General features: G+C 48.9%; 1 protein-coding gene across 1 annotated transcript in view; it reads right to left on the bottom strand.

Moving 5' to 3' along the window:
• NCKIPSD (NCK interacting protein with SH3 domain) overlaps positions 1–24,165 on the bottom strand; it is a 52,887-nt gene that overhangs the window by 9,160 nt on the left and 19,562 nt on the right. Inside the window, exons 2-9 of the mRNA XM_074151686.1 lie at positions 22,173–22,285; positions 21,211–21,412; positions 16,753–16,821; positions 15,566–15,599; positions 13,932–14,560; positions 6,157–6,327; positions 4,888–4,974; positions 3,025–3,163 (exon numbers count right to left, since the gene is read on the bottom strand). Coding sequence (XP_074007787.1) covers positions 3,025–3,163; positions 4,888–4,974; positions 6,157–6,327; positions 13,932–14,560; positions 15,566–15,599; positions 16,753–16,821; positions 21,211–21,412; positions 22,173–22,285 — 1,444 coding nt within the window. The remainder of the gene's footprint in view (positions 1–3,024; positions 3,164–4,887; positions 4,975–6,156; positions 6,328–13,931; positions 14,561–15,565; positions 15,600–16,752; positions 16,822–21,210; positions 21,413–22,172; positions 22,286–24,165) is intronic.

The following is a 24,165-nucleotide window of genomic DNA, read 5'->3' on the forward strand; positions in this document are numbered from 1 at the left end:
CCAAAGGATGCTGAAACCAGTCAGAAAGCTGAAGTTGTAGCAAATCCAGATTAACCCGATGCACTCACTCAGCACAGACTACAAGTTTTTGGAGTGTCCCAGCTGCAGCGAGACTCACCCAAGACCCACCATGCTGAAGAAGAGAGTAATTGCCAGTCAAAGCCCAGCTTTTTGGTTTTTCCTTCCAGAGCAGCACCAGTGGCTGCAAGAAAGTAAATAGCATTAGTACAACTCCCCTGAAGCAGAGGGCCTCTGCTGATGACAGACTGGCAAGCATCACTCAAGTAGCCATGAAGGGCAGGAGAGATGCGGATGTTTGCTCCCCAGACGGCATTTACAAAGCCTGCTGAGGCACCGGTAAGAAAGCTGCTATTACGTATGAAAGCTATTTCTCAGAGGCTTTCAAAGACCTTGCTTCCAACCTCTAAAGACAGCAGGGCAAAATCCGGGCACTGGGACACAACTGTCTGCAATTGAAGTGAAAAGAGCCCAACAGCTGACTCGCATGTACGCTGAGCTGCAACAAGGGAGAAAGTCATGATTACAGACTGGATTATCCCCTTCTGTTTTCTTTGGAATTGTTCTGGCTAATTCTGCCTTGCTGTGGCTTATTATAAGCTCTTCTAACACTGATAGATGCGCAGGCCAGCTTCAGCAGAGGGAGGTGGCCGTCCAGAAGCAATAAAGCAATAAGACCCAAGCATCTGGCAGAAGAACTGGCCCGCAGCCAACACGCCTGCATCAGCCCCAGGGTGTACTGCCTTCTCATCAAAGGCGCCCAGCATCCACGCACAGAGCTTCTGCCTCGGCTGCTCTTCAGTAACAAGCCAGGAGGGATCCCACAGAGCTGCTGCAGCCAGTTCAACACTCCCCAGTTGCTTAGTGCTAGCACTGATTGCCCTGGCCCCCGCCATCCACAGAAGGGATTAGCTCTTCCACAGTATGTCACGGATCAGCTGCTATTCCCCAGTTTTTAGTACCAAAATAAACTTAAGTTATTCTAGGATTCAAGGTCATGTTTTCACACAAGGTACCACTTGCCATTTGCTGGCAGGACACAGAGCAATAAGCACCAGCATGGCAGGAGGGAACTACTAATGCCCTAAAACACCTCTGAAGGACAGGCACGATTGGGTCAAGGATGGTTACTTCTCTGCAGCCCTGCTGTGATGGCCAAGAGGAATGGATGTCACGCAGATGACGTTTGTGCAAGCACCTGCCATGAGCTTAGCACAAGGAAGGAAACACAGGATCAGGACACTGATTTGGGAGGCTCCTGTAACCCAAAGTGGTCTGTCAGCAAAGAAAGAGCAGCTTTTCATCCTTCAACTGTACTGCCCATGTATTAGAACAAGGAGAGAAGAAACCCCACACCTTGAGATGAAGCTAGGGAAAGAAGAGAAGCTGCAGGCTGGCAGTTTGGAGACATAGCAGAGCCACTTTTCATCCACTTCCACTGCAATGCTTTTTACGTCCCCAAAGCAGAGCTAACACTTGCTGGGAGATAGGCCTGCTTCAACCAGAAGTGCTACATGGAGATCAGCAAAGGTCTGCAGAAGTCACCCAGGCCAGAGCTCAACGGCCCCTCATACCTGCCTGCACGAAAGCAGCTCGAGGAACAGAGCAGGAGACTGAAGCCTGTTTGGTCACAGCGCAGAAGACACTCATCTGGAGACAATCTTTATGAATTAGTGATGGATGCACCATAAAGTTTATTTTTGGCAGCTTAAAATCGGAGTAATGTTGCCACAGAAGCACAGTCATAGTCCCATAACTGAGTATTATTTGCTTCTTGGGCAGTGGAGCCTCAGCCTAGAGAAGCAGCTTCTCATGCATAACCAGATAAAACACCGACAGAGTGGTAAGTTCACTGTGCAGAACCGATAACCAGCCATAGCTCAAAGGGAAAGTGTAGTCAACACAGGTCTAATGACCTCGGTCCCGTACCACACCAGGCTATTTTTCAGGCACTCCCCACCTTTGAAATGCCTGCACTTCAAAGCATCTAAGCAAAGACGAGCACAAAGCCTTCTACAACTGGCTTGATTTTCACCTCTCATCCCCCTTTCCAGACACCAGATTAACCTCATTAGTCCTGTCCACCACACAGCTGGGTTGGCACAGTGTGTGGTGGGATGCTGGGGACAGGGATATCCATTATGCACATCCAAGGTGGTCATCTTGGACATTTATTTGGCTCACATGAAATGGATGTGATGGTCCCTGTCCTGTGCAGACTTGTCAATCCCTACACAGTCTCATCCCCAAATTATACTTCTCCACAGCTGCGTGATGCCCACAGCAAACCAACAGGCTACAGACTGCAATCGGGGCTCCAAACGCTGGTGCTCTTCTGATTTGATCCACATGGTGATTCAACGGCTACTTTAATTACCAGTCACAATTAGCACAAGACAATGGATTTTCAAAATCCCTTTAAGGGAAAAAGTAGTACATGCTACTGCCAGCACTGGTGGCCAACAGGCTGACTTCAAAATGGCAAGCAAATCTGTGACTGCCCATGGCCAGGCAAGTGTGGGAGCTGGAAGGTAACATCTGGGGAGTATTACTGCATGTTCACCTTGTTCTTAGGCTCTTCCTCAGCATCTGCTCCTGGCTGCTGGAAGATGAAGGACACTGGGCTAAGTGTCCAGCAAGGAACACCTCAAAGATCTGGTGCAGAGTGCTGGGAAAAACTGCCTATAAGAAGCCGCACAGATCTTCCGTGAGATCTGCAGGTATCTCTTGTCAGCATCACGAAACAAAACTGGAACAGCTCAAAACATGCTTTAAGACATCTACAAGAAGTGATGCAGTTCATTAATGGCATGTTCAAGAGCTAGAGGGCCTTGCACCACCAGACAGAAACACCCCCTCCCATGCATTCTCCACTTACAGCTATAATAACCTGAATAACTTTAAAAACAGACACCATTCTCCCCAGAGCACTGGGCACAGAGCAGTCAGGCAACGAGGAGCCACACATATGTTCCTGGGTACCCGGGTACAGCAGCTCTGGCTCACCTTGTGTGTGAGTCTGCATGTCCCGGGCCAGCTCCATCGGCAGCACCGAGTTCACAAGCGTTGAGATGACTGCGGCATCCAAGTTGCACATGGCTCCGAAGCACTTCAACAGCAGCAGCCGTAATGGCACCCTGTGTTCCTGCAAACACAATTTATTAGATGAAATGATGTCCCAGACAAGGGCTCGCTCTAAGGCAGAGACATAACTATATATAGGGAATGGCTTCAAGCTCCAGCAGGGTAGGTTTAGACTGAACATTAGGAAAGAATTTTTCACAGAAAGAGTGGTCGGGCATTGGAATAGGCTGCCCAGGGAGGTGGTTGAGTCACCATCCCTGGATGTGTTTAAGAGACGTTTAGATGTGGTGTCGGGGGATATGATATAGGGAAGAACTTTGTAGTGTAGCGTAGATGGTTGGACTCGATGATCCCAAGGGTCTCTTCCAACCTGGATGATTCTATGATTCTATTCAGAAGTTCCCGCTGTTGGGAAGCCACAGATCCTCCCACGGTGACAGTGAACCCAGAAGCTCTACTAGCTTTTAACAACAACTAGGTTTTTTTTAGTGTATTTTACGCTAACGTTCACAACTGGGCTGGCTACAGGTTGTTGGCACGTGTGGTAGCCAGAGCTCAGATCTGAAATGCCCCACTTCATCCACTAAATGAGATACAAATCCACAACCTATACCTGTCCCCAGCAGACAGAATTCATTTTCTGGGTAGCCAGGATTCTCTGAGCACACTGAGGTTTTTCCAAATGCTGCTCTGAAGGAGGTTTCCTGACAACACAGTATTTGCAAACCCTCTTCAGCACATGATGGTTAATGAACAGGATGGGAGCAGCTCCTCCACTGTCAAGCTGTCTGTTGGGTTTGTGCTGGGAGCAGAGGGTATAACCAGAAAGTTTTGGGACATGCAGGGATTCCAGCAAAGACGAGGCTCAACCTGCAGCTCCCACACAGGAGCCCTGGTGCTGGGGTAACCTTCATACTGCAGCCTCAGCCAACAACTCAAGAGTTCAGAGAACAGAAGTGAGCCAAGCCCTGGCACTGGGCAAGACAGGAGCCAGGACAGGAAGCCCAATTGCTCTCCACCTGGTCAGGCTTCCTTGAAATCCTGGTCAGAGAAGAGCAGGCAGTGAACCCATCCGGGTCCGTTATGCCCAGCCTGCCTTCCCACTGCTCTCAGATGCGCTACAGCCCCCTGATGCTGAGCTCTGGGTTCAGACACAGAAGTGCCAGATGAAAGCTAAATGCCACAAGGCTTGATGTGCTGTAGCTGAGGACTCAGGGACAAGATGGGGACAAGATTCCAACCCCCATGGAGTCCTACAACAGCACGTTCCAGGAAGGAGAGGGGCAAAGCAACACCGCATAGGCACTGAAAGCAAAACTTCCATTTCTTCCTCTGAATACTAATTTCCTTCCTCGCTCCCAAGGCTTCCACTCACAACCTACTTTCCTAAGCAAAGCTACTTACTAATGCACAGGAGTGCATCAATGAAAAGAGGAGCAGTCACAGCCTGTCAGCTTTCCCAAGGCATCCTTGGAAATCCTTCCTCTAGATATTAGCGGTGCCAACTCTGGCCCTCAATGGACCTAATAAAAGCAGCAAGCTTTACCCTTCACAGTGCTAGCTACAGCTTCAAAATCTATAGCATCCTCTGCTCTTCCATACAATTCAGACGCATAGCATTGACGTTAGCCAGCATGCAAAAGGGATGAGCTCTAACTCCAACTCGTTCATGGAACTGCCCCATCCAGGAGGAATATCTTCCATATATTCACAACAGCAACCCTGCTCTTTTGCATCTTCAGGGAAATCTCAAAAAGAGAGACTGGATACATTCTGCCACCTTACCATCTGATAATATGCCACAAGGGACAGGACAGATTCAAACTCGTTCTTCTTGCACATTTTCTTGCAAACTTCTGGGTCTGCATCTGTCTGGAAGCAGGAATGAACAAGTCAGTCCAGTAGCACATCAAAGCAGCAAGGTGCCTGCTGCAGGGACCTCGAGGGAGGCCAGCTACTTTCAGATTTCAGTAGTCCCAGCCCAACCATCTCACAAAGAAACTGAAGGCAGAGCACAAAGGCGGCTCAACAACTGCCACCCTGCAGATTCTCCATCAAAGTGAATTCTTGAGAAACATCTCTGCCATACAGCATGTCTTGGGCTGAAAACAACTAAATAACCCATGACCTGAGAAGCACCTTGATGAGTGCATCATGCACCTAACACAGGGCAGCTCCAGAACTGTTACCAACCTGAGAGTTATTGTACATCTCCTCCCCCTAGATTATGAGGAAACAGTTGCAAAAATCCCCCCCTGCCTTGCCCTGCAGGCCCACAGCGAGGCGGCACAGGCCATACATTGAGTGACAAAGACACTGGCATTTATTATGCAAAAAAATATCTGTTCTGCTTATGTCAGAATTGGACAGGAATATGAAATAGGTGCCAGAGCAAAGCCCGTACTGGCACCTGTAACACACCACATCACTGCGCAGCAGCTGCCATATCATCACACTCCCCATATATAGATGGGCCTGTATGTGCCAGTGACAGCCCTGGACCTGCTCACTATGGGGATGTACCTCTCCTGTACGCACAGATGTGGTGGGATACTTGACACTTTTTCCCAAAAATAGCTTTAGTGTTCACTTTCAAGATAACCAAAGAATTTTCTTCCCATTTAATGGGTCTCATCCCGCAGGTATTTCCCAGCCACAGAGGATGATTTAAACGGAAGATGTTTGAAAACAGGACTAGTGCAACAGCAGACTTCTAGGTTTTCTGTGGGAGGTTGGGTTTTTTTTTTTTTTTTTTTTGGAGGTGAGGATTTATATTCTCCTGTGATAGATAAATACTGCAGCTACCATGAGAAACAGCTTTGTAACTCTTTTCAGAACGGCTTTGCAAGGTGGAGTGGAAGGCAGCTCCAGACTGCTGCAGACCCCACACAGGAGGGCAGGGTTTCACATTGACGGTAAAGGATGCACAAGAAACCTATGCCCCCCAAAACAGCAGATCCATTGGCAACACAAGGCCAAATGAGGTCAGAAAAAAAAGGAATTTCAAGGGGGCTGCCTGCTCTGCTCTGCCTGTAAAGAGAGAAATTTACTCACCAGGATGCGAAGCAGCTCCTCCAGGTAGCAGCAGATGACGTTCTCATCCTCGTAGAGCGCCCAGCTGCGCTGCTGAGCATCGTCCTTGTGCCTGGCCAGATCTGCGAAGATCACCTCCAGACGCTGCTCATCGTGGCAGATCTGTCCCGAGGGCAGCCCCGCACTCAGATTCTGCACGATAGCAAAACCAGTGGTTAGTGGGGTCCTGACAGCTAGCCGTTGTTTGGGTGCCCGTTGCCTCTAATCTTTGTCTCGGGACTGGCAGTTGACCTCATTCAGTCAAGAGCTGGCAGCAAAAGACCAGCAAGTTTAAGACACACGTTATCTCAGCTCTCATACTTTTGGGGCCTCTACCTGCCTCCTTTCCTTGCACAGCTAATGCAGTGAGTGAATCAAAATAGGTGTCAGAACCAGTGCACCATCAGAAAGTCTTTAAATCCAAGCTGCCACCATCCCGATGGAGCATTAGCTGCCTTCTGAGGATGCTCAAGAACCCGAGAAACCTCAAACAAAGCTACACCCCTTTTTCCTTATTGCATTCAGTAACTTAAGGCTGACCCAGGTAAGCCAACGTTCCCAAAGCCGTGGGAAATTGTACCCAAGTCCCTCCTAGGTCACATAATTGTAACCTTTTAGCACACATACACATCACAAGCTTCCCCATTTCTCTTTGCAGCAAACCAGAGGGTGTTTGCAGAACACCACCAGATAGATCCCTGCCTGCCCTGGCAGAAAGAGGGATGCTCATTTCCTACAAGAGAGGAACTTAAAGCAAGAAGCCAACTCACGATGACCACAGCCCTCTGCACGTTTCATTACACTTAAAGAAAACCCAAACTGCTTGGCCAGAGCACTACGCTCAGTGCCACCTAAACCCTCATTTTCCCTTCCCAGAGGGCAGTGAAACAACACTGCATCTTTCACAAGAGTGGGCCAGCACGCATCAAAAACACAGGGCAACCCAACCTCACTGAACCCGAAGGTACTCTATTACCCCCTACAAAACAAATAAAACACTGGTTTCCTTCTAGGTGAGGGCATCAGGCAGGTGTTCAGAAGCCCTTCAGAGGACGCGCTGTAGACTCTGAAAACCATCCTGAGAACTGGGAAAGCCAAGGAAGCCTGGCACAGGCCAGGACCGCTGCCAGGCAGTGGCTGAGCACAGCTCCAGGCTCACCCCCAGTAAAACACACGTGTCCTGGACACCAAACCACCATGCTGCACAACTGCCTCCAGGAAGGAGAAGTTCCCTTCACTGCCTGCTCCCTCTAGCCTGAAAGGGACAAATCTTCCCGTAATCCTTGACTCGGGAGCAAGCGCTTGCACGGTTCTCTACACACCAGCTGCTTAGCACTAGGTCTGCCACCTTCTGCAGCAAGGAAGGGGAACTAGTTCATCTTGGGCTGCTTTGGTTCTGCTTTCTTTCAAGCAGCAGAGCTCAACCACCGTTCACAGCAGCTACGATGCAGGTAACTCAGCAAATCTTACCGCACATATTCCTCTCTCAAAATGCTGTCAACTGCAGCCCCACCACTTCTGCCTCACACATAACCCTTCCCATGGAGGCTTCACTCTTCAGCTGTTTTTCCTATACTTTTCAAGAGAGAGAGAGAGGACTAGTCAGGCAATAGTTAATGTGCCCCAACAGCTGCTGTGGTCTGTGATTTAGAATAAGCCTCTAGGACCCTGGTATTTATATGAACTACCTGGTTTCCTGAAAGCAGGGCAAGAAGGTGGGACCAGCACGTGGAACCGAGCTGATTACAGGTGATGAGCCCAGGCACCATTAAGAGAGTTAAGGACTAATTTGGAGAATAACTTAAATTATATACACAGGGGTTCGGCAGCAGTGACAACAAGCAGCAGGAGATCAGCGTGGTGGAAAAGAACCGAGCTGAGAAATTCAAACAGGGAAAACCCACTCACTGAGACCAAACGCTTAACAATTTTTGGATGAAGATGTCTTGCAGCGTGCAGTGAACAAGTCACAATCATCCAGTATGAAAAGGACTTTACTACTACCAGCCAAGACACCCTGCTACTGCACGGTGTCTTCTCCAAGAAACCTAGAGAAGACTTTGTCCTGTCCTGGCACAGCTCCTTCCAACAGGGGCAGCGAGCCTTGAAGCAGAGCTCATGCTGCAAGCAGAGCAGCAGGATTTTGTCCAGAGACAGGAGCCCATGTTCTGTGTCAGCAGTGACACACGCACAGTTGCACACCCACAACCCCGGCACTGAGACAGCCGAGCGCAGGAGCAGCACCCTTCCTGCACACCCTCCACCCCCCAGCCCTTCCTGGGAAGCCACCCCAGGTTTAACAGTAACGCCTCGCCTGCTTTATTAGAGACAGAATTGTTAGCAATTTTCTTTGGGGTATTTGGGGTGTGAACTAATTAGGACTTCAATTCAGTGCTTCAATTCTATAATAAAAGAGTATTCTTGCTGTCACTGCTCACTACATAACTTTTGTCAGGCAGGTAACAAAGGAAGATGCTGCTTTAACACAAGCCTCTGTACACTCTTAAAAAATTTTGGGAAGCTGTGGGTGGTAGCAGACAACCAGGTAACCAGCCGTGAGAGAGGACAGCAGCTTTCCAGAGCTGAGCACAAATGCAGGAGAATCTCCCTCTGGATGGTGATTTATCACAGAAGCAAATAGTTAGCAGACTCGCCTGGTCTTGCGAGTCTCCTCCTCTCTTTAGGAGGACCTACAAGAGGGCAGTGTCGCCTGCCTGTCCTCATGTGTCCCAGCTGCTTGGGAGAGGGTTCTCCATTTATGTCCCTTACTCCTCCTCACCAGAGCAGTGCAGCTCTGGTCCTACTGCAGTCCACTGCTGGGATATCTTTTTGGATGAGCATTTTAATGAGTACTCGTTTTAATGATCAATCTATTCAGCCTCTTATCACTAATCTGCTTCCTCCAATCCTTCATCTGCAGCCCTTACGACTCAAGCTCCTAATGGACTCGGATGAGATCAATCCATTAACAAGCTCTTCAATCTGACCGGAGTAACTACACCACACACCGTCTCGATGCACTCTCAGCACCATTCTCAGCCCTCTCACCACCGGGGTCAGGTCTCTGCTTATTAAACATCTTGGCAGCTACTACAACCTGCAGCCTCGTCATATGGCCGTTTCCAGGAATCTGCTGCAGAGCCCATAAAGCAGGAGGAGGTTTCAGTACTTCTAACACCACCACTTTGCATTATTTTGCTGCTTTAAATCTTCTACCTTTTTTCCTCCCCCTGGACCAGCAGAACCAACTGCTGCAGGGATCCTCCCAAGCAGCCCAAAATAATTTTGGGAACCTCATCACACCCACACTGCTCAGAGGTGGTCATGCCTGCCATGCAAGCCCAGCTGCCACCCTGCTGAGCTCTTCCTCATCCTCTCCCATGCCTCTCACCCCACCACCTCAGCAAGCACGGTGGATCACCGGTGCCACAGGTACACACATCTACCAGCAGTTTCCCTCCGGATGAGCCCAGATCCGCCTCAGGTAAACGATATAGCAGAGTTTTAAACATATTTCAGGGGGACTACTCTGTGAATTCTCCCCTCCTTTGGGCAACAGCAGGTCTGCTCCTGCCTGGGCACGTTGAGGACACAGCCCCATCACAGGGAGAAGATGCCTGCCCTGCACAGACCTGCAGGGTGTCATGGGGAGAAGGAGCACTTGGCTGTCAGCCACCACGTTAGCTTGCTTCAGTAAAGTCTCTGCAGCCTTCCCTTTTGAGGTGTCCCGGCCATCTGCAGCCCAACGCACATTTGCTCCGCAGACGTACTCAGCAGTGGCTCGCTCTGGATGAGTGTGGCCCATCTACAGCTGAACTGAGATGGCCACGTGTGAAGACGCTGGCACAGGCCTTCACAAAGGCTCCTCTAGCAATCAGCGAGCAAAGGACTTGCCTAAGCACTAATGCATTCCTCCCACCCTCCAGATTCACTTTTATTACATTATTTCACTAGGGAGGAGCCCTGCAGAGGCACGCTAACAGCCCAGCCAAAGGACTCGGCCTTGAAAGCACTCGCCCTGCTGACCTTCCCATTGTCCCAGGCGAGCAGAGGGACAAAGCTCCCGCAGGGAAAAGCTGAGCCCCGGCGCAGCATTTGTGTCTTCTCAAAAGCAAGTCTCCTCCAAGCAAAGCCGAATCAATGCACGAATGGGAACTACACACAGGAGACAGGCCACATGGATTCGGGGGAAGGAGAGGGAGCTCGGCCACATCAGCCACGAGGTTTGTTAGGGCTTGTTGGGGACAACAGGTATTGGTGATGGGCAGCCAGGAGCAGGTCACAGCCCAGCTCTACAAGGGGAACCCCCTCCAGAAATACATCACCTCCCACACCAACTTCCTAACTGGTTCCTCCATCTCCAACACATTCAAGAACATTCGACTCCTCCCAGCAGCCTGGGCTGATCTGTAAAACTGAACCAAATTACACGCCTTGGTCAGCGGTTTTCAAGCTTAAATTCAAGTCAACCAGAGATGGGCCTGAGTCACAAATGCAACATAGCAATGTTAATTTAATAAATTGTAGATAAGTAATTTTTAAGGGCTCTCTCTCCAGGTGTAGCTAGCTATTGTATTAGGCAATTTTGCTTCCCTCACACTCAGATTAATAAATCCTCAAATCAACCTCCCTAGACAAGACGTCTATGGCAGTACCCCCTCCTCTCAGATGGGAGATAATTCAGCAGCGCTGAAGGCCATCACATATCACCAATACATACTAATCCAAGTGATTCTCTAGATGTTTGAAAACCAGGCAGCATCTACATTATCTTTAGTTACATCCAAATTTCAAACGAGTTCCCACGAAAGCCAGCTCCAGTTTAGACAATCACTACAGCAATGCCTTTGAAAAGAGGTTTAATTTCCCTTTGTGCATCTTGCTCAGTCACCACGGCACTCATCAGGAATTGGCTCCAGGACAAGAAGAGGGGTCATTTCCAAAACCAGGCCAAATCTTGACATGGGGAAGCTAACTGAGCTCATTTGTTCCTGCAGATCAGGCTTTCCCAAGTAGTCTGGTACCTTGGAAGCATCTTTCCTAAGGTGTGAGCACCTCAGCACCCTCCTTGTCTTTGCTGTTTCCCCAGCGTAGCCTTATGCTACCTCTCTAAAAGCAGGAGCACGATGTTGTCCCAGCAGAAAGGTCTTTTGTTCTCTTGAAAACACGTGCCTGGGCAGACCCCACGCTGGAGGACCAGCAAGGTAAATAAGAAGGAAGTGCCACTGCAATTCAACCTTCAGAAAGCACTGGGGATAGGAGCGAGGTAATGGATTCTGAAATTGATTTAGTAAACCAGCGATCTGACTTCAAATTAAGACTGGAATAGGAATAGAAAGGATATAACTAATTAAAGAACATGATACAAAAGGTTGAAGCAGGTATGGTATCCACTATGAGCAGAGCAAAGCTTTAAATAAAAGCTGATCTCTTGCTCTGTTTTAGGGGGTGGAAGAAAAACATTGAAAAATACACAAAAGAAGAATTGACCACATATTTGCATGGATTGGGGTGTAGAGGGATTTCAGAAATTACAAATTAAAGAAAAAAAAAGAAGCCCTTGACCTAGAACTGACGACTCAGCAACAATTATACACAAAAACCCCTGAAATCATGGGACAATTTGGTACAATGAACAACACAAAGTCAACATTAATAATTTGTACCATTAAACGCTGCTAGTGAAGCTACAGTAGTACAGTACAGTCACCCCACAGCTACACGTGTGTACCAGCTACAAGCGGTACCCTTACCACTTCCAGAGCTGCTTTTCCACACCAGGGAACCACCTCATCTGGGACCAGGCCCCTGCGTATCAGCCAAGCTACATTTTCTGCGTGGGACATGGAGGAAAAACGCACACCACAACCACAAGGTTTACACCTGAGCCCTGTGCGAGCCCACCTAGGCTCTCCTGAAAGCAGCACCGCTCGAGATGGGTATGATGAGGTATTACAAGATGGGACAGGATCTTCTGCTGTGTCTCCATACAGTACTGAGCATTTTTAAGTCCCACGGATGTCCTAAATGACAGATACCATATCAGTTCCAAGTAGATACATCCTCATCCCTGCACCGGCATCAGAATTTCTTCCCATCTGTTTCAGGCTGATCTGCAGCAATGGCCACGAAATTGAGGGTTTCATATCCCCTCTGCAGAAACCTGGCACTAACTGACTTCTGTGGAATTAAGTTTATTGTATCCCAAGAACAAGTATTAAAGATAAAAATAATATTCAAATCTTGTCCAAGGTGCAAATAACAGAAAATTGAACTTCTTAACGCGCAAGTCAGAGCCAGAACATTTGCTTGAAACAGCTAAATTTTTTTTTTTCTGAATCTAGATCGCACATTGACACGGTACTGTTATTGAAGTAGGAAGCAATTAACTATTGGGTTATGGCCACAAACCGAGACTTCATGATTGCTTACAGGACCCTTTATTCAGCACAGTTAACCAGATTATGATTTGATCTAAAATCTGAATGTCATTAGTTTTCCATATTCAAATGCCTCTGAACAGTTCATTATAATCTTGCCATTAGCAATGGAACTCCAATCTTAGATGTTTATACGAAGTGTGCTCCTCAGGGCTGTATTTAGCAAGTGGGAGATGAGATTTATTATCCCTCCAACTAAAGCAGGGGGCTGCCCAGGTGCACTTCACCATTTCAATGACTGCTGCAAGAAGCAACCTTTTATTTCCCTTCTTGTGTATCTGCAGCAGAGGAAGGAGGAACATACGATCGTTTTGGCATAGGGTTTATTTAGAACAAGCTCAAGATAACACTCTTCCTCCAGTGGCTGAAAACCTATCCTGCCACAGTCTTTTAAAAAATAGCAGGGCTGAGATGTGTGTTATGGAGTAGAGAGATTTGCATCTACGGAAAACTAGTTTTCATCGCTTTGATGAAAGGCCAGGGCAGACACACAGAAGTTTCAGGTGCTCCATTGTCAAAAGAGACAAGAATCCGTGCAGATTTATAGTATGCGTAGGTATGCTGAATCTACACAGAGGATGTGCAGCACCACAGAAGAAAACAAGTTTAGACAATGCATTATTTTATAAAAGGTTTCTATACAGAAGCACTTACTGCAAAGGCTCCATTTTCCTCAGCTTGTATTTGTCACATTTATAACAGAAAACACCTCTTTAAAAAGTCACTATTCACTTCTTTCTCTGATTTTATGCTGCCACAATGGTCCTCCATGAGCTTTCACAATCAGCGGTCAACAGCTCATGTCAGACCTTTCTCTGTGTGCCTCAAGTCCAGCTGCATCCATTACCACTGCTGCTTTGTCACCAGTGCTGTCCCTGGGACCTGGAAGGTTGTCATCTCCCACTTGATGTGCTCATGTGGTTCAATTCACTGCTGTCCATCACCCTCTCCCCAAACTGCAGTCTCTGAGACACCCACTCCTCCACCATAGCTTACCACTGCTTCCCAGCACCAAGGACCCTCTCAGCTGGTTTCACATCTCACCCCCAGCTCCAAACTCAAGGTCATGTCACACATCTGCAGCTCACCAGGGGAATAAACTCACCCGTTCTCCACTTCCCTTCTACCAATACTTCGACTTGGTTTAACCCCCTGGTTCCCTTGGCTAGACATTAACCCCCACATAGCACCTCTCCCCTTTCCTCTGGGGTCTCGTTGCACTTCTCATCCCAAATGTTAGGAGAGCTTATAACAGCTTCTGCCTGATGCTAGGAGATGGTCTGCAGCAGCCCCCCGGCCTAGCTCCGTGCACGTTACCTTACTCTCCACCACAGAGATGAGAATCTGCTCCATGATGCTGCTCGTTGCTGGGACAGAGGTCTGGATGTGGCCGATGACCACGCCGATGGCCACGCGGGACAGCTCATAGCTGAGGTGGGTGTTCCTGCGCACCAGCTCGATCAGTTCGGCACCTATCGTCTTGGGCACGGATGCCACCAGACCACTGGGTTCTGCTGGCACTGGCTCCTCCACAGCTGCCTTCTTATCCTCCAGGCAGAGGGAGTTGAAGGCATCCAGGCTTGCAGGGGGCACTGGGGCAGCTTTCTTCACCTGAGAAGTCTTCTCCCCATCCACCGTGTGGGACCTCTGGGTCCCCCCTTCAGCTGGCGGTGCTGGGGCAGCCCTCTTGCTCTGCGGAGATTTGCTGGCCCCATCCTTTGGGGAAGTCCCGTAGCGGGAGTGGGCCACAGAGCCGGTGTCCAAATTGCGTGTTATGGTGGTGTGGACGCTCCGGCTTGGGACAGGGGGTGGGGTGTTGGCAGGGCTGGAGGTGGCCGTCGGGAGAGCGGTCTCTGACACAGAAGAAGCCGTGTACAAGGTATCCAGGGATGTCGTGCTTACAGAGGAGGCACTAGAAGCTGACCCAGGGATAATTTCAACAGCGTCTGAAAGGGAACAATTAAAAATGCCTTAGCAACAGCATCAAAGGAAGAATGAAAAAAACCCCACAAATTGCTACAGTGAAGTCCATTAAAAGGCTCATTGTGCATGCGACCAGAGCAGTTTAACTCCTCTTCCTGCCTCACTTATCTCAAAGCAAAATTCTAACAGTTCTCTCTAGAGCATTCCAGCACAATCACCTCTTTAGAAAGGGGAAAACTACTCTATTGAGATGAATACCCTTCAAAGGGCTCTGTGTTTTATGCCAGGGAAGAGAGGGAGGGAGGGACAGGACAAGACAGAAAAGTCTTTTCCTCCTGGCTTAGCAAGGGCCTTTTTCTGCGTTCAGGATCTAAGCTCTCACTTTTACGTGATGGTGCCCAAGAACCGCAAGACACCAAAAGCTTCACACACCAGCCCGCGCCTCCCTCTCGCACGAACCTCACCGACTGCACACAGAACGGTGAAGGAAACATCCGGCTGACAACATCTCCAGCCTCTCCCTTTCAGCACTCACCAACATTTGATCAGGAGCCCCCCAGCGTATACCACTTTCACAAGCCTCCATGTTACCTGCTCTACTGTATTTCTCCCCCAACCTCTAGTTTTAACTAGCTCTAGCAGTGGTAGCTGTCCCACCTTCCAAGGAAAAAATCCACTACAAGCAGAGATGTTAAGACTTTTCTTTCCTTTAACCTGTCCTAATATAAATTTTTGGTAAGCCTGATCCATTCATTTCTAGGGGGCAGAAACGTATCCAAGTCCTTCCCTGACTATGAAAACAGTCACCTGGGCAAACACTGAGCTACCTTCATCTAGAGCTTCTCGAGAGCAGCTGATGTTAGTGCTGGAAGAGAAGGAGCACCCTCATGGGGAGCCCACCTCTCGGGGAAGGCAGTTTCCCCCCACCAAAGGAAGGACCATTGGGACAGACACGTGAAATGCCTTTGCTGCGCCTCGGCACAACTACAGCCTTTCCTGCCCCGTATGTCCTGGGAGCCCTCCACTGCTCCACCCACCACTCCACCCCAAGGCAAGCACAAGCTTGGCAGAAAAACTGTGTACTTCACTCCCACAGGCATTCAGCATCCCTCTCCTTCACTCCTCCTCCTCCTCCTCACAAAGGAGCATTCACAAATCATAGCTCCCACCATGCTTCATTAAATCAAGATAACGAGTTGAAGGAAACTAACCTTTGCAAATTTCCACCACCACAGTGAAAAATGGCTCAATACCATTACAATAAGCTGGTGCCAGGCTCAACTTTCAATTAACTACCTGCAAGTCAACAGCTCTGCCCTGCTCCTCACGAGAGGATGAGTGGGCTTGAAATGGGCTGTGTCACTTAATGGCATGACCGTCAGAGCATGGGAGAGCACTTGGGCAAGCTGACAGCATCTCAGCAGGATGACCACTGCCTCTGCCAGCCCAATGGCACTGAAGATAGAGAAGCTCCTGCTTTGGCCCCATGTCCTGCTTTGCTCTGAAGCTCTCACAACAATCAGCTCCCCTGCCTGTGGACAGCATACGCTCGGCCATGCCCCTGGCATTATTTCCACTCCTTACAGACACCAGCCACCACTTTTATGGAAATCTCATCCAGGCACTGTACAAAGAAAGCACCCGACAGACTGGGAGCTAAAAGCAGCCTTGGCCTTGTCCTAAAACCGCTACCAGTGAGCTCCCCCTGGTGAACACTCTGTGCTGCCAGGGAAAACCCACTGCCTTGCTGGGAGATGACCACAGTGCCTGTGAGAGAAAAACACTCACAAGCATCTTAAATCACTGGGGTTGTGTGCCGGTCAGATTAGCCACGTAAGCAGGCAGAGAGTTTGCTCCTTGGAGAGCACCACATTTCCCAGGGCTACCAGCACCGGAGGATCAGGAGGATGCTGTACCAGCATCCATCCGCAGGTGCCAGGCTGCCCAGGCCCTCCTGAATCTGACAGGACATGGAGGAGCGCTGGCCACCAGCTCATGATTGTTACCATTAAAACCTACAGAAATTTAGGAGATATATATACATACACACACATATATATAAAAAGGGATATAAAACCTATAGGAATTTAGGATATATATAAGGATGCCCTTCTAAGCACAAAGCAAAACTGTCCAGGCACCATGACTTATATTGCCCAGTGTCCGTTTCATGCCCGAAAAGCAGTTTGTCCTTACTTTTAATAGGAGCAGCAACCTGCGCGCTCTTGCGCTTCTCTGGAGGTGGCGGGGTGACAGGAGCAGCACGCCGGGGCTGTGGTGGGATCTATAAGGAAAGATTTCAGAGCAATCAAAGGAGGTTGACAATAAAGACATTCTCTGTTATGAAACCTTCTTTCTCGCGTGCGCGTGTACATTTGTCCTTACGTCTCTCTCATCATTCGGGTAAGTTTTCTCAGGAGGACAGATATTAATAGGCAGCTTCCTAGAAGAACAAAGCAGGACTCAAGCCTGCTTCATCCCTTCCCCGTGACAGGCAAAGCAGCCCTTGTTTAATTGCCGTGTTCAGCAGCACACAGCACACACACCGTGTAGACCTGTCAAGCGTTTACTCCTCCTTTATTCCAAATGCAATCCCACACACTCGCCGTGACTCCACATTACTCTCAATAGCTCCACAGAGGCTGCAAACAGAGCGCGTATTTAGACACTCTTCTGGAGAGATCCATTACATCAGCTACAAATACCCTTGCAGAAAGACAAAGCCAAGGACTGGAGACATGTAAATGCCTTTTCCATGCTTTCAGAGCTATTTCTGCTCATGCAGGGAGAAAATAGGGCTAGACCTTCTGTGCAATGCTACGCTACCTATAGCAAGACCCACTGGGAAAAGCTTTTGACAGGGAATTGCATTAATTCTCCGCATCTGGGATTTCTCCTGTAAGTCCCCTCTGCTAGGAACGCCAAGCCAGCAGCATATGAGCCCCAGACCCAGCTTCCAACTCTTGGATCCAAACACCATGATCACCGACATCACTTTCACCCAGAATTACTCCGGTAAGGGGTAAGCTCAGGGTTAACCTCTGATCAGTAAGACGCTGCTGAACACAGCACATCGCATCAATACTCTGATCCTCACATCCCAGCAGCTCAGGGCCAAGAGACTCAGTTCAGGGTCTCTCAGGAGTTCTGCGATTCAGAGTCTGCTGCCTGCAACATTTATCTGTTTTTATAGGATATTGCAATCGCTGCCTGCAGCAAAATCACGTAGGGTGGCATGGGAAGGGAGAGGAGGTGACGGCCTAAATGTCTCAGGTAGCCCAGGCTGAAGCCAGCTGGAATCTATAGTGACATTCAGGCCATCACACTGTGCCAGTTTGCCAGGTTTGTTTAGCCCTGGAAGAGATGTTTTTCTGTGACCTGTCAGTGCTGAACAGCGCTATAACACCATGCAAGGCACAGAGCAATGCCAGGTGCCACAGCGAAAGACCTGAGACAGACCCCAGAAAGGTGTCTATTTTAAACAGTTCAGAACAAGGAGAATGAAAAACGTACTTTTGTTTTCCCTGGATCCAGAGGGCAAAAACCTCCTCTGAAATGGAAGGAAAAATAATCCTGGAAATAAGACAACTTCAGGAGCTACCTTAATTTTTCAAGACTCAATGCCAAAAGCTGACAATACAGTGCTTGCAGCCCATGTCTGGAGCCCACCAGACAAGTGAAGACACAGCAGTTTGCACAGCTTACAAAGACTTTTAAAAAGGCATCTCTTGGTCCCTTTCTCCCACCCAACACCTAATATATCCAACCTTTTACTATGTCACATAACAAGTCGCTTCTTTACAAGTGCCTTTAGCTGGTGGATTAGTAGGAGATACCGCTGCAGGCTCCCAGCCTGAGCTCCTCTGTTCTTGTCAATCCATCCCACATTGTTCTCTGGGTAAAACGCTATATGATACTTGCATTACAGCTTCAAAAATTATCCATGTTGGTCCCAAAAGAGACTGCACAGCTGACAGCGGCCAAACAGATCAGGAGGGGTCTCTGCAAGGCATGGTTGGAAGGCTGGTCCCAAATCCGGAAAGCTCAGCTGTGCTAAAAGCAGAGCCCTCTCTGCGGAGCGCTGGAGTTAACAGCACGAGTCGGAGCTGCTTGGCACGGCACGGCACGATCACAGCAGCAGTGGGATTTAGCAGACAGGCAGGCTCAGAGCTGAGAGCAGCAGCGTGATATTATTCAGAGACAGTTAGGGCTGGGTCATCCTGGAGTATTTCCATGGCTTCATTAGCCCTTCCAAATTTACCATGCAAGTTTAACACAGCTATTACAGACTGGTGCTTAAATTAATAGATGTACACCTAGTGTTAGCTCAGAGCCCTGCCAGCCTCATTTAGATGGCCACACACCACAGCCCGAGTGACCGCGAGAACATGAAGCATTACAGGAATTTCCCTGTGCTGCCTCTGCCTGAGCGATAAGTCACAGCATGAGCAGGAGTCACAAGGGGTAACCGACGGCCATCCCCTCCCTCCCACCCCATGTCCCAGCTGCTGTGTGGGGCCAAGAGGAGGATGTACACCAAAACCCCCCTGAGGGAAGGGGAGAAAACATCCTCTCTCCAGCTGCCAAGGGGAATATGACCATGCAGGAGTCCTTGCAGCCCAAATCCCTCCTGTCCAGAGGGGAAAAGAGGAGGGACTTTGTCCAGGGTCCAGAGAGAAGCACTTACGTATGAGTTAAAAGCCTTCCTTTCTCCAGGCCTTTACAAGGGGGCTGTGAACCTCCCCAAATCCATGGATTTTACACATATGCTTCCTCTCCTTTTCCATTTTGCAGGAACTGCTAGCAGAGGCTCTGCTCCCAGCGCTGCTTGAGACAAGAGCTGACTCAACCACAACACTCCCATCCCCTTTCCAGCAAAAACCACCACCCCTCCTTCAACTCTAACTCCTGGGGATTATGCTAGTATAGTAGGAACATTTCAACAACAAAAAAAAACCCAACCAAACAACAAACCAACAATCCCCTGCCCACCGCCTCCTCCAGGCAAACTCTGCCAAGCCAGACACACAAGTCTACAGCAAAGGCTTCTGGAGATGAGCATCACAAGCCCACTGAGCATTGACAGATGCAGCAGACTGACTAAAATACTCTGAGAGCCCAACCTCCTCGCTTGGCAGCTGGCGTGTAACTGCCCCAGCTTCCCACCTCATGCTAACTATGGAGGAGCTGAAGAGAGGCTCAGCATGGGCACCATCAGCAACTGCTTCAGTCAGTTCAGCCCCTTGGAAAGCAAAGTCACAGACAGGAAAACTGTACTTCAAATATTGCTTAAGTTTTCACATGCAAACACCGAACACACTCAAAAATCTAAAGGAGTGAAAAAGCACGTCCCAAGACCTCTGCTTCTCCAGAGTTAGTGGGAAAGTCTAGATTTCAGTAGGTCTCCTCTTGGGCAGCTGCATAACCAGTGGAAGAAAGCAGTGCTGCTTCCTCCATTTCAAAGCACACAGGAAATCCCTCGACAGAGCTGTTAAAACCTCAAGGAGCCCTTTCAGCACAGGGCAAAGCTGGAAGCCCTTCGACTGCACCCTCAGTGCAACCCAGGCAGAAACAGCTCTTTGTCAGCCAAGGAACCTGGCAAGCAACCAAACCACAGACCAGATAAAGACAGGGAATCGGCACAGAGAATGGGCCGTAAGGTGGTCCATTCGCTGAGCCCGTAATGCATGGGCTTGAGAATGCAGCTGGTTTGGCTGCCCAGAAAAGAAAATGAATATCAAGGAGAAAAATGGGGTTTGTAGGGATTGCCGTGTTCTGCATGAGCCTGATTTACCTTTCATCTCTGCAGAATCACAATTCCTCAAGCGCAAAACAAGCCTCATCTGCTAGGAGTGACAGTGTATCAGTACCTTATAAACGCTGCCTCCAAACACTTATCCCAGACAGATGAAGAAAAACTATAGTGCACATGTTCATCTGGAGGAGGAAAAAAAATATCTCCATGCTCATCCTTGCTTGGCACCTTTAGCCCTAACACCCAGCTATTCCTACACAGCGTGATCAGCCCCATCATTCATCCCAACAACTGCTGCATCCGTCCTGGGCTACTTCTTCAAAGCCTCGCTGGCGCCACACAGTAACCTTGGACCTGTGTGCTGCTGTGATAAAAAAAAAAAAATCTGCTCTAAATCATATTTCCTGCAATTTACCTTTAATTCATCATGACAAGGAACATTCACACAAAGCAGGATCTTTGGTTTTTTTGTGTTTTGTGTAGTAAAAATAGGCAGCCATAGCAGATAAAATGCTTAAGGACCAAAGATCTTGTGCAGATTTAACAAGGAGGAAACACAAAGCAGTGCTGAGTACTCAGAGGGAGTATTCATGTCAAAACTGTTTTTCAAAGTATTCTCTAGGGAGCTTGCAACTCTTTTAGGAAGTTGTCAAGAGACAGTCATACAATCTAGAGCAGATCTCGCATGTGTCCATGAAACCACAGACCCTCAAGGATCCCCAAAAGCATCAGAAGTGTAAATGGCAGAGGGATTGTTCCAGACCTCTTAGACAGAGACAGCAACAATGCACATTGCAGCAATCCCAGGTCACCAGCACAAACACTTGATTTGTGACTTCAGCTGCAAAGACATTTTATTAAACAGGACAGTGATGTCATACCACCTGAGGAACCTAGAAAGTGTCCGGCCACTGTTACCTGATAAAGACCTTCATCCTCCTCCTCGAACTCGGTGTTTGGAAGACTGTGATGTCTCTCATACCCCGTCCGGCACACCCCGTTGGGCTGTCGTGCCACATCCAGGTGGTGATCGCTGGAGGACTGCGTCATAACCATCCCCTGCGGGGTGGGAGAGTGACCTTTGCGGGACACGGTCTCCTTCCGGTGATGGATCAGTTTTCTGAAACGGAATGACAATGTCAGGAACAGCAAAGCTAAAGGAAGGGAGTGACTGTGCTGCAACATTTAAATTTTATATTTCAATGATTTATTGCATTTGGGCTATATATATCAAAATGGGTTAGATTACTCCAAATTCCAACTCCAGTTTCATTAACAACTAAGGAAGCACTTCTGGGGGAGGAAGGAAGAGGCCTTGCAAGAGCCCATGATTTATTCATCAGTTCACTGGAGAAAAATGCCTCTTCCTCGAGGGAGAATCACATATTGCATTGCAAGCGTCAGAAATTGCCTGCACTTTAGAATCACTGTTCAACTGAGATTAAACCAGCGTGCCTCAGCGCAGAATGTGAGGTGTCAGAGAAAAACAAAAATTCTCCTCACAAGCAATTATTTGAGAACATATTAAGGGCCTTGTGCCACACGCCAACAACCTCTACAGTTCCTGGCTGGCAGAGAGGAGAAAACGCATCCGGAAAGGCTTTGGATTTCTCCTCTAAGCCTACAGTGCAGCTGAGAGTTTCTTCTTCTTTACATGCACAGGGATAGAGGGGGGAGACTGAAGTACCACTTTGCTGGATGCGGTTGACAGGAGGAGCAGCACCAACCAGCTCAAACACGGGGAAGCTCTCTGAGCACATCAGCACTCGGGACTCAAATCAACCATGTCCGACTTCATCCCCAAGAATAAAAAAAGACACAAGCATCACACTGTCACCACTCTCCATCTGCCAGCTCCCCCAGACGCCCGTCATACTTACTGGAGGACATCTCTCTGCTCCAGGTTGTACTTTCCCCCATTCTTCATGGCCGCATTGTGCACAGCCTCAATGGCACGGTCAATAGACTGGAGAACCACATCCTGCTCCAGCACCTGAGAAACACAACATCTCACATGTTACTGTGCCGCTTCAGCTGCAGTTCTTCTACACCAGAGCTTATGGCAGGAGAGCCCACAGTATGGGCAACCCACAGAGCAGGACCACACCAGCCAAAGGGCCAACAAAAAGCTCCCAGAGCCAGAACCCCATCTTAGCACCATCTCACTTTGCCCTCCTTCCTCCAAAGGAAACATATTTGAAGCTGTGCTTCAAACTGAGTGTGCTCTTTCAAGGATTATGGTTGGAAAACAAAGTCGCTGTCACAAGTGCTCAAGTCCAGGGATCACGACAGGAACACCCGGGGCAGAGCCTCAGGACCACGCAGGAGCCCCGAGTATTCAGCCTGCTTCAGGGAGCTTTCCAGATCCTACTGCAAAGCCCAGCTTATCCCAAGCTCAGTTCTTGCTGCCCTTGCTACGAAGCAAATACACAGCTGTGAACGCTACAGACCCGGTCAAAATCTGGTGGCCTTCAGAGTCCATTGGCTCTGGGTTTGCATTTTTGCTTGCTTTTTTCTTGGTGGTTTTTATACTTGTTTTGCAACTTGAAATGCCTTTTCCAAATCTGTCATAGCAACATTTATTCCTCCTGCCAGCCAGTTTAGCACTCGTTACTGCAGCTGAAATAAACACCAGCCTTGGAGCAAGAAATACCAAAGATGACATTCCCTGGGCTTACGCAGGAGGCTGGGAGCGCTGTGGTGGAGGGAAGGTAAAGCCGGTTTCCACACTTGGGACATCCTTCAAGGCTTTGTTCATCACCAGTTGACATGCCTTCAGAAGAAAAGACCTTTATAGGATGAAGGCTGAAGGCAAAGGAGGTCCTATCGAGTCTTTGCCCTGGGTGCACCAGACCCACAGGTCTGCACCGTCCCTTTGGTACCACCGCTGCCAGCCTCAGCCCGGGCAAGGGGGGACGGGAGAAGAGGGCAGTGCATGGACCCCAGCGCTCACTGCAGCTGTTTGAATGCTAAAATCCCCTTCATCTTCTTTTGCTTTGCCCCCTCCCTGCATCAGAGCAACCATTTATCCAGCCAAGGAGCGGCTGGAATCTCATCAAGAATGCACCTTAATTGGCCTTAGGGGGCTGCAGAGCAGCAGAAGGCAAGCCCTCCCCACCGGGGCAGAAAGTACCTGCCTCCATAGCACTGGCATGCACTTTTCTGATAACATGCTATGTATTATTTATATCCTGATTAATTACTAAACCAAATGTGAATTAACAGCAACTGCAGACTGTGAGGGAAAAAACCCAACCTCCGAAAAAGGTGGGGATGAGAGGCCCCTTCTGCAATACTCAGCTTTGGAAAAAGAAAAATGTAGGGGTTTTTTTGGTTGGTTTGTTTTCCCAAGAAAGAGAGGTAGGGAAGGAGGCAACTGGGGAGAACTCTAAAAAATAAAACCAGGTATGTTAAAATACATCTACCGAATTCGCTTAAGTATCAGATCAAAGACAAAACCAACTCAGAACCCAACTTTGGGATGAAGCCCCCAAGCAGCCCCTAGGGAGCATTTCACCACCGCTAACTACAGATCTAAGCAAGGAAATGGAGCGAAGCTCATTTGAACACATTTAAAGTAATGTCGGAAGGAAAGGCAAGTTATTTCAGAGAATGCATCTCATTTTCTGAGGAGGTAAGAGAAAATTACAGCAAGCTGCATGTTCTCTCTGGGAAAGGGGAGCAGTGCGGAAGTCTCCAGCACTGCTGTCCCCAGGGAAGAGCCCCTGCTGCTCCGAGCACCGGAGACCCCTGCCCTGCGCACAGCCCGCCCACCCTCACACTGCTCCCATGTGAGCTCCCACCCCAAAATTCAGCACAACTCCTGCTACAGCCTCCAACTGCCCACCCTGGCGCACTCCCTAGTCCCTCACA

This window comes from Numenius arquata, chromosome 8 (assembly GCF_964106895.1).
Source record: "Numenius arquata chromosome 8, bNumArq3.hap1.1, whole genome shotgun sequence".
Taxonomy (NCBI): Eukaryota; Metazoa; Chordata; class Aves; order Charadriiformes; family Scolopacidae; genus Numenius; species Numenius arquata.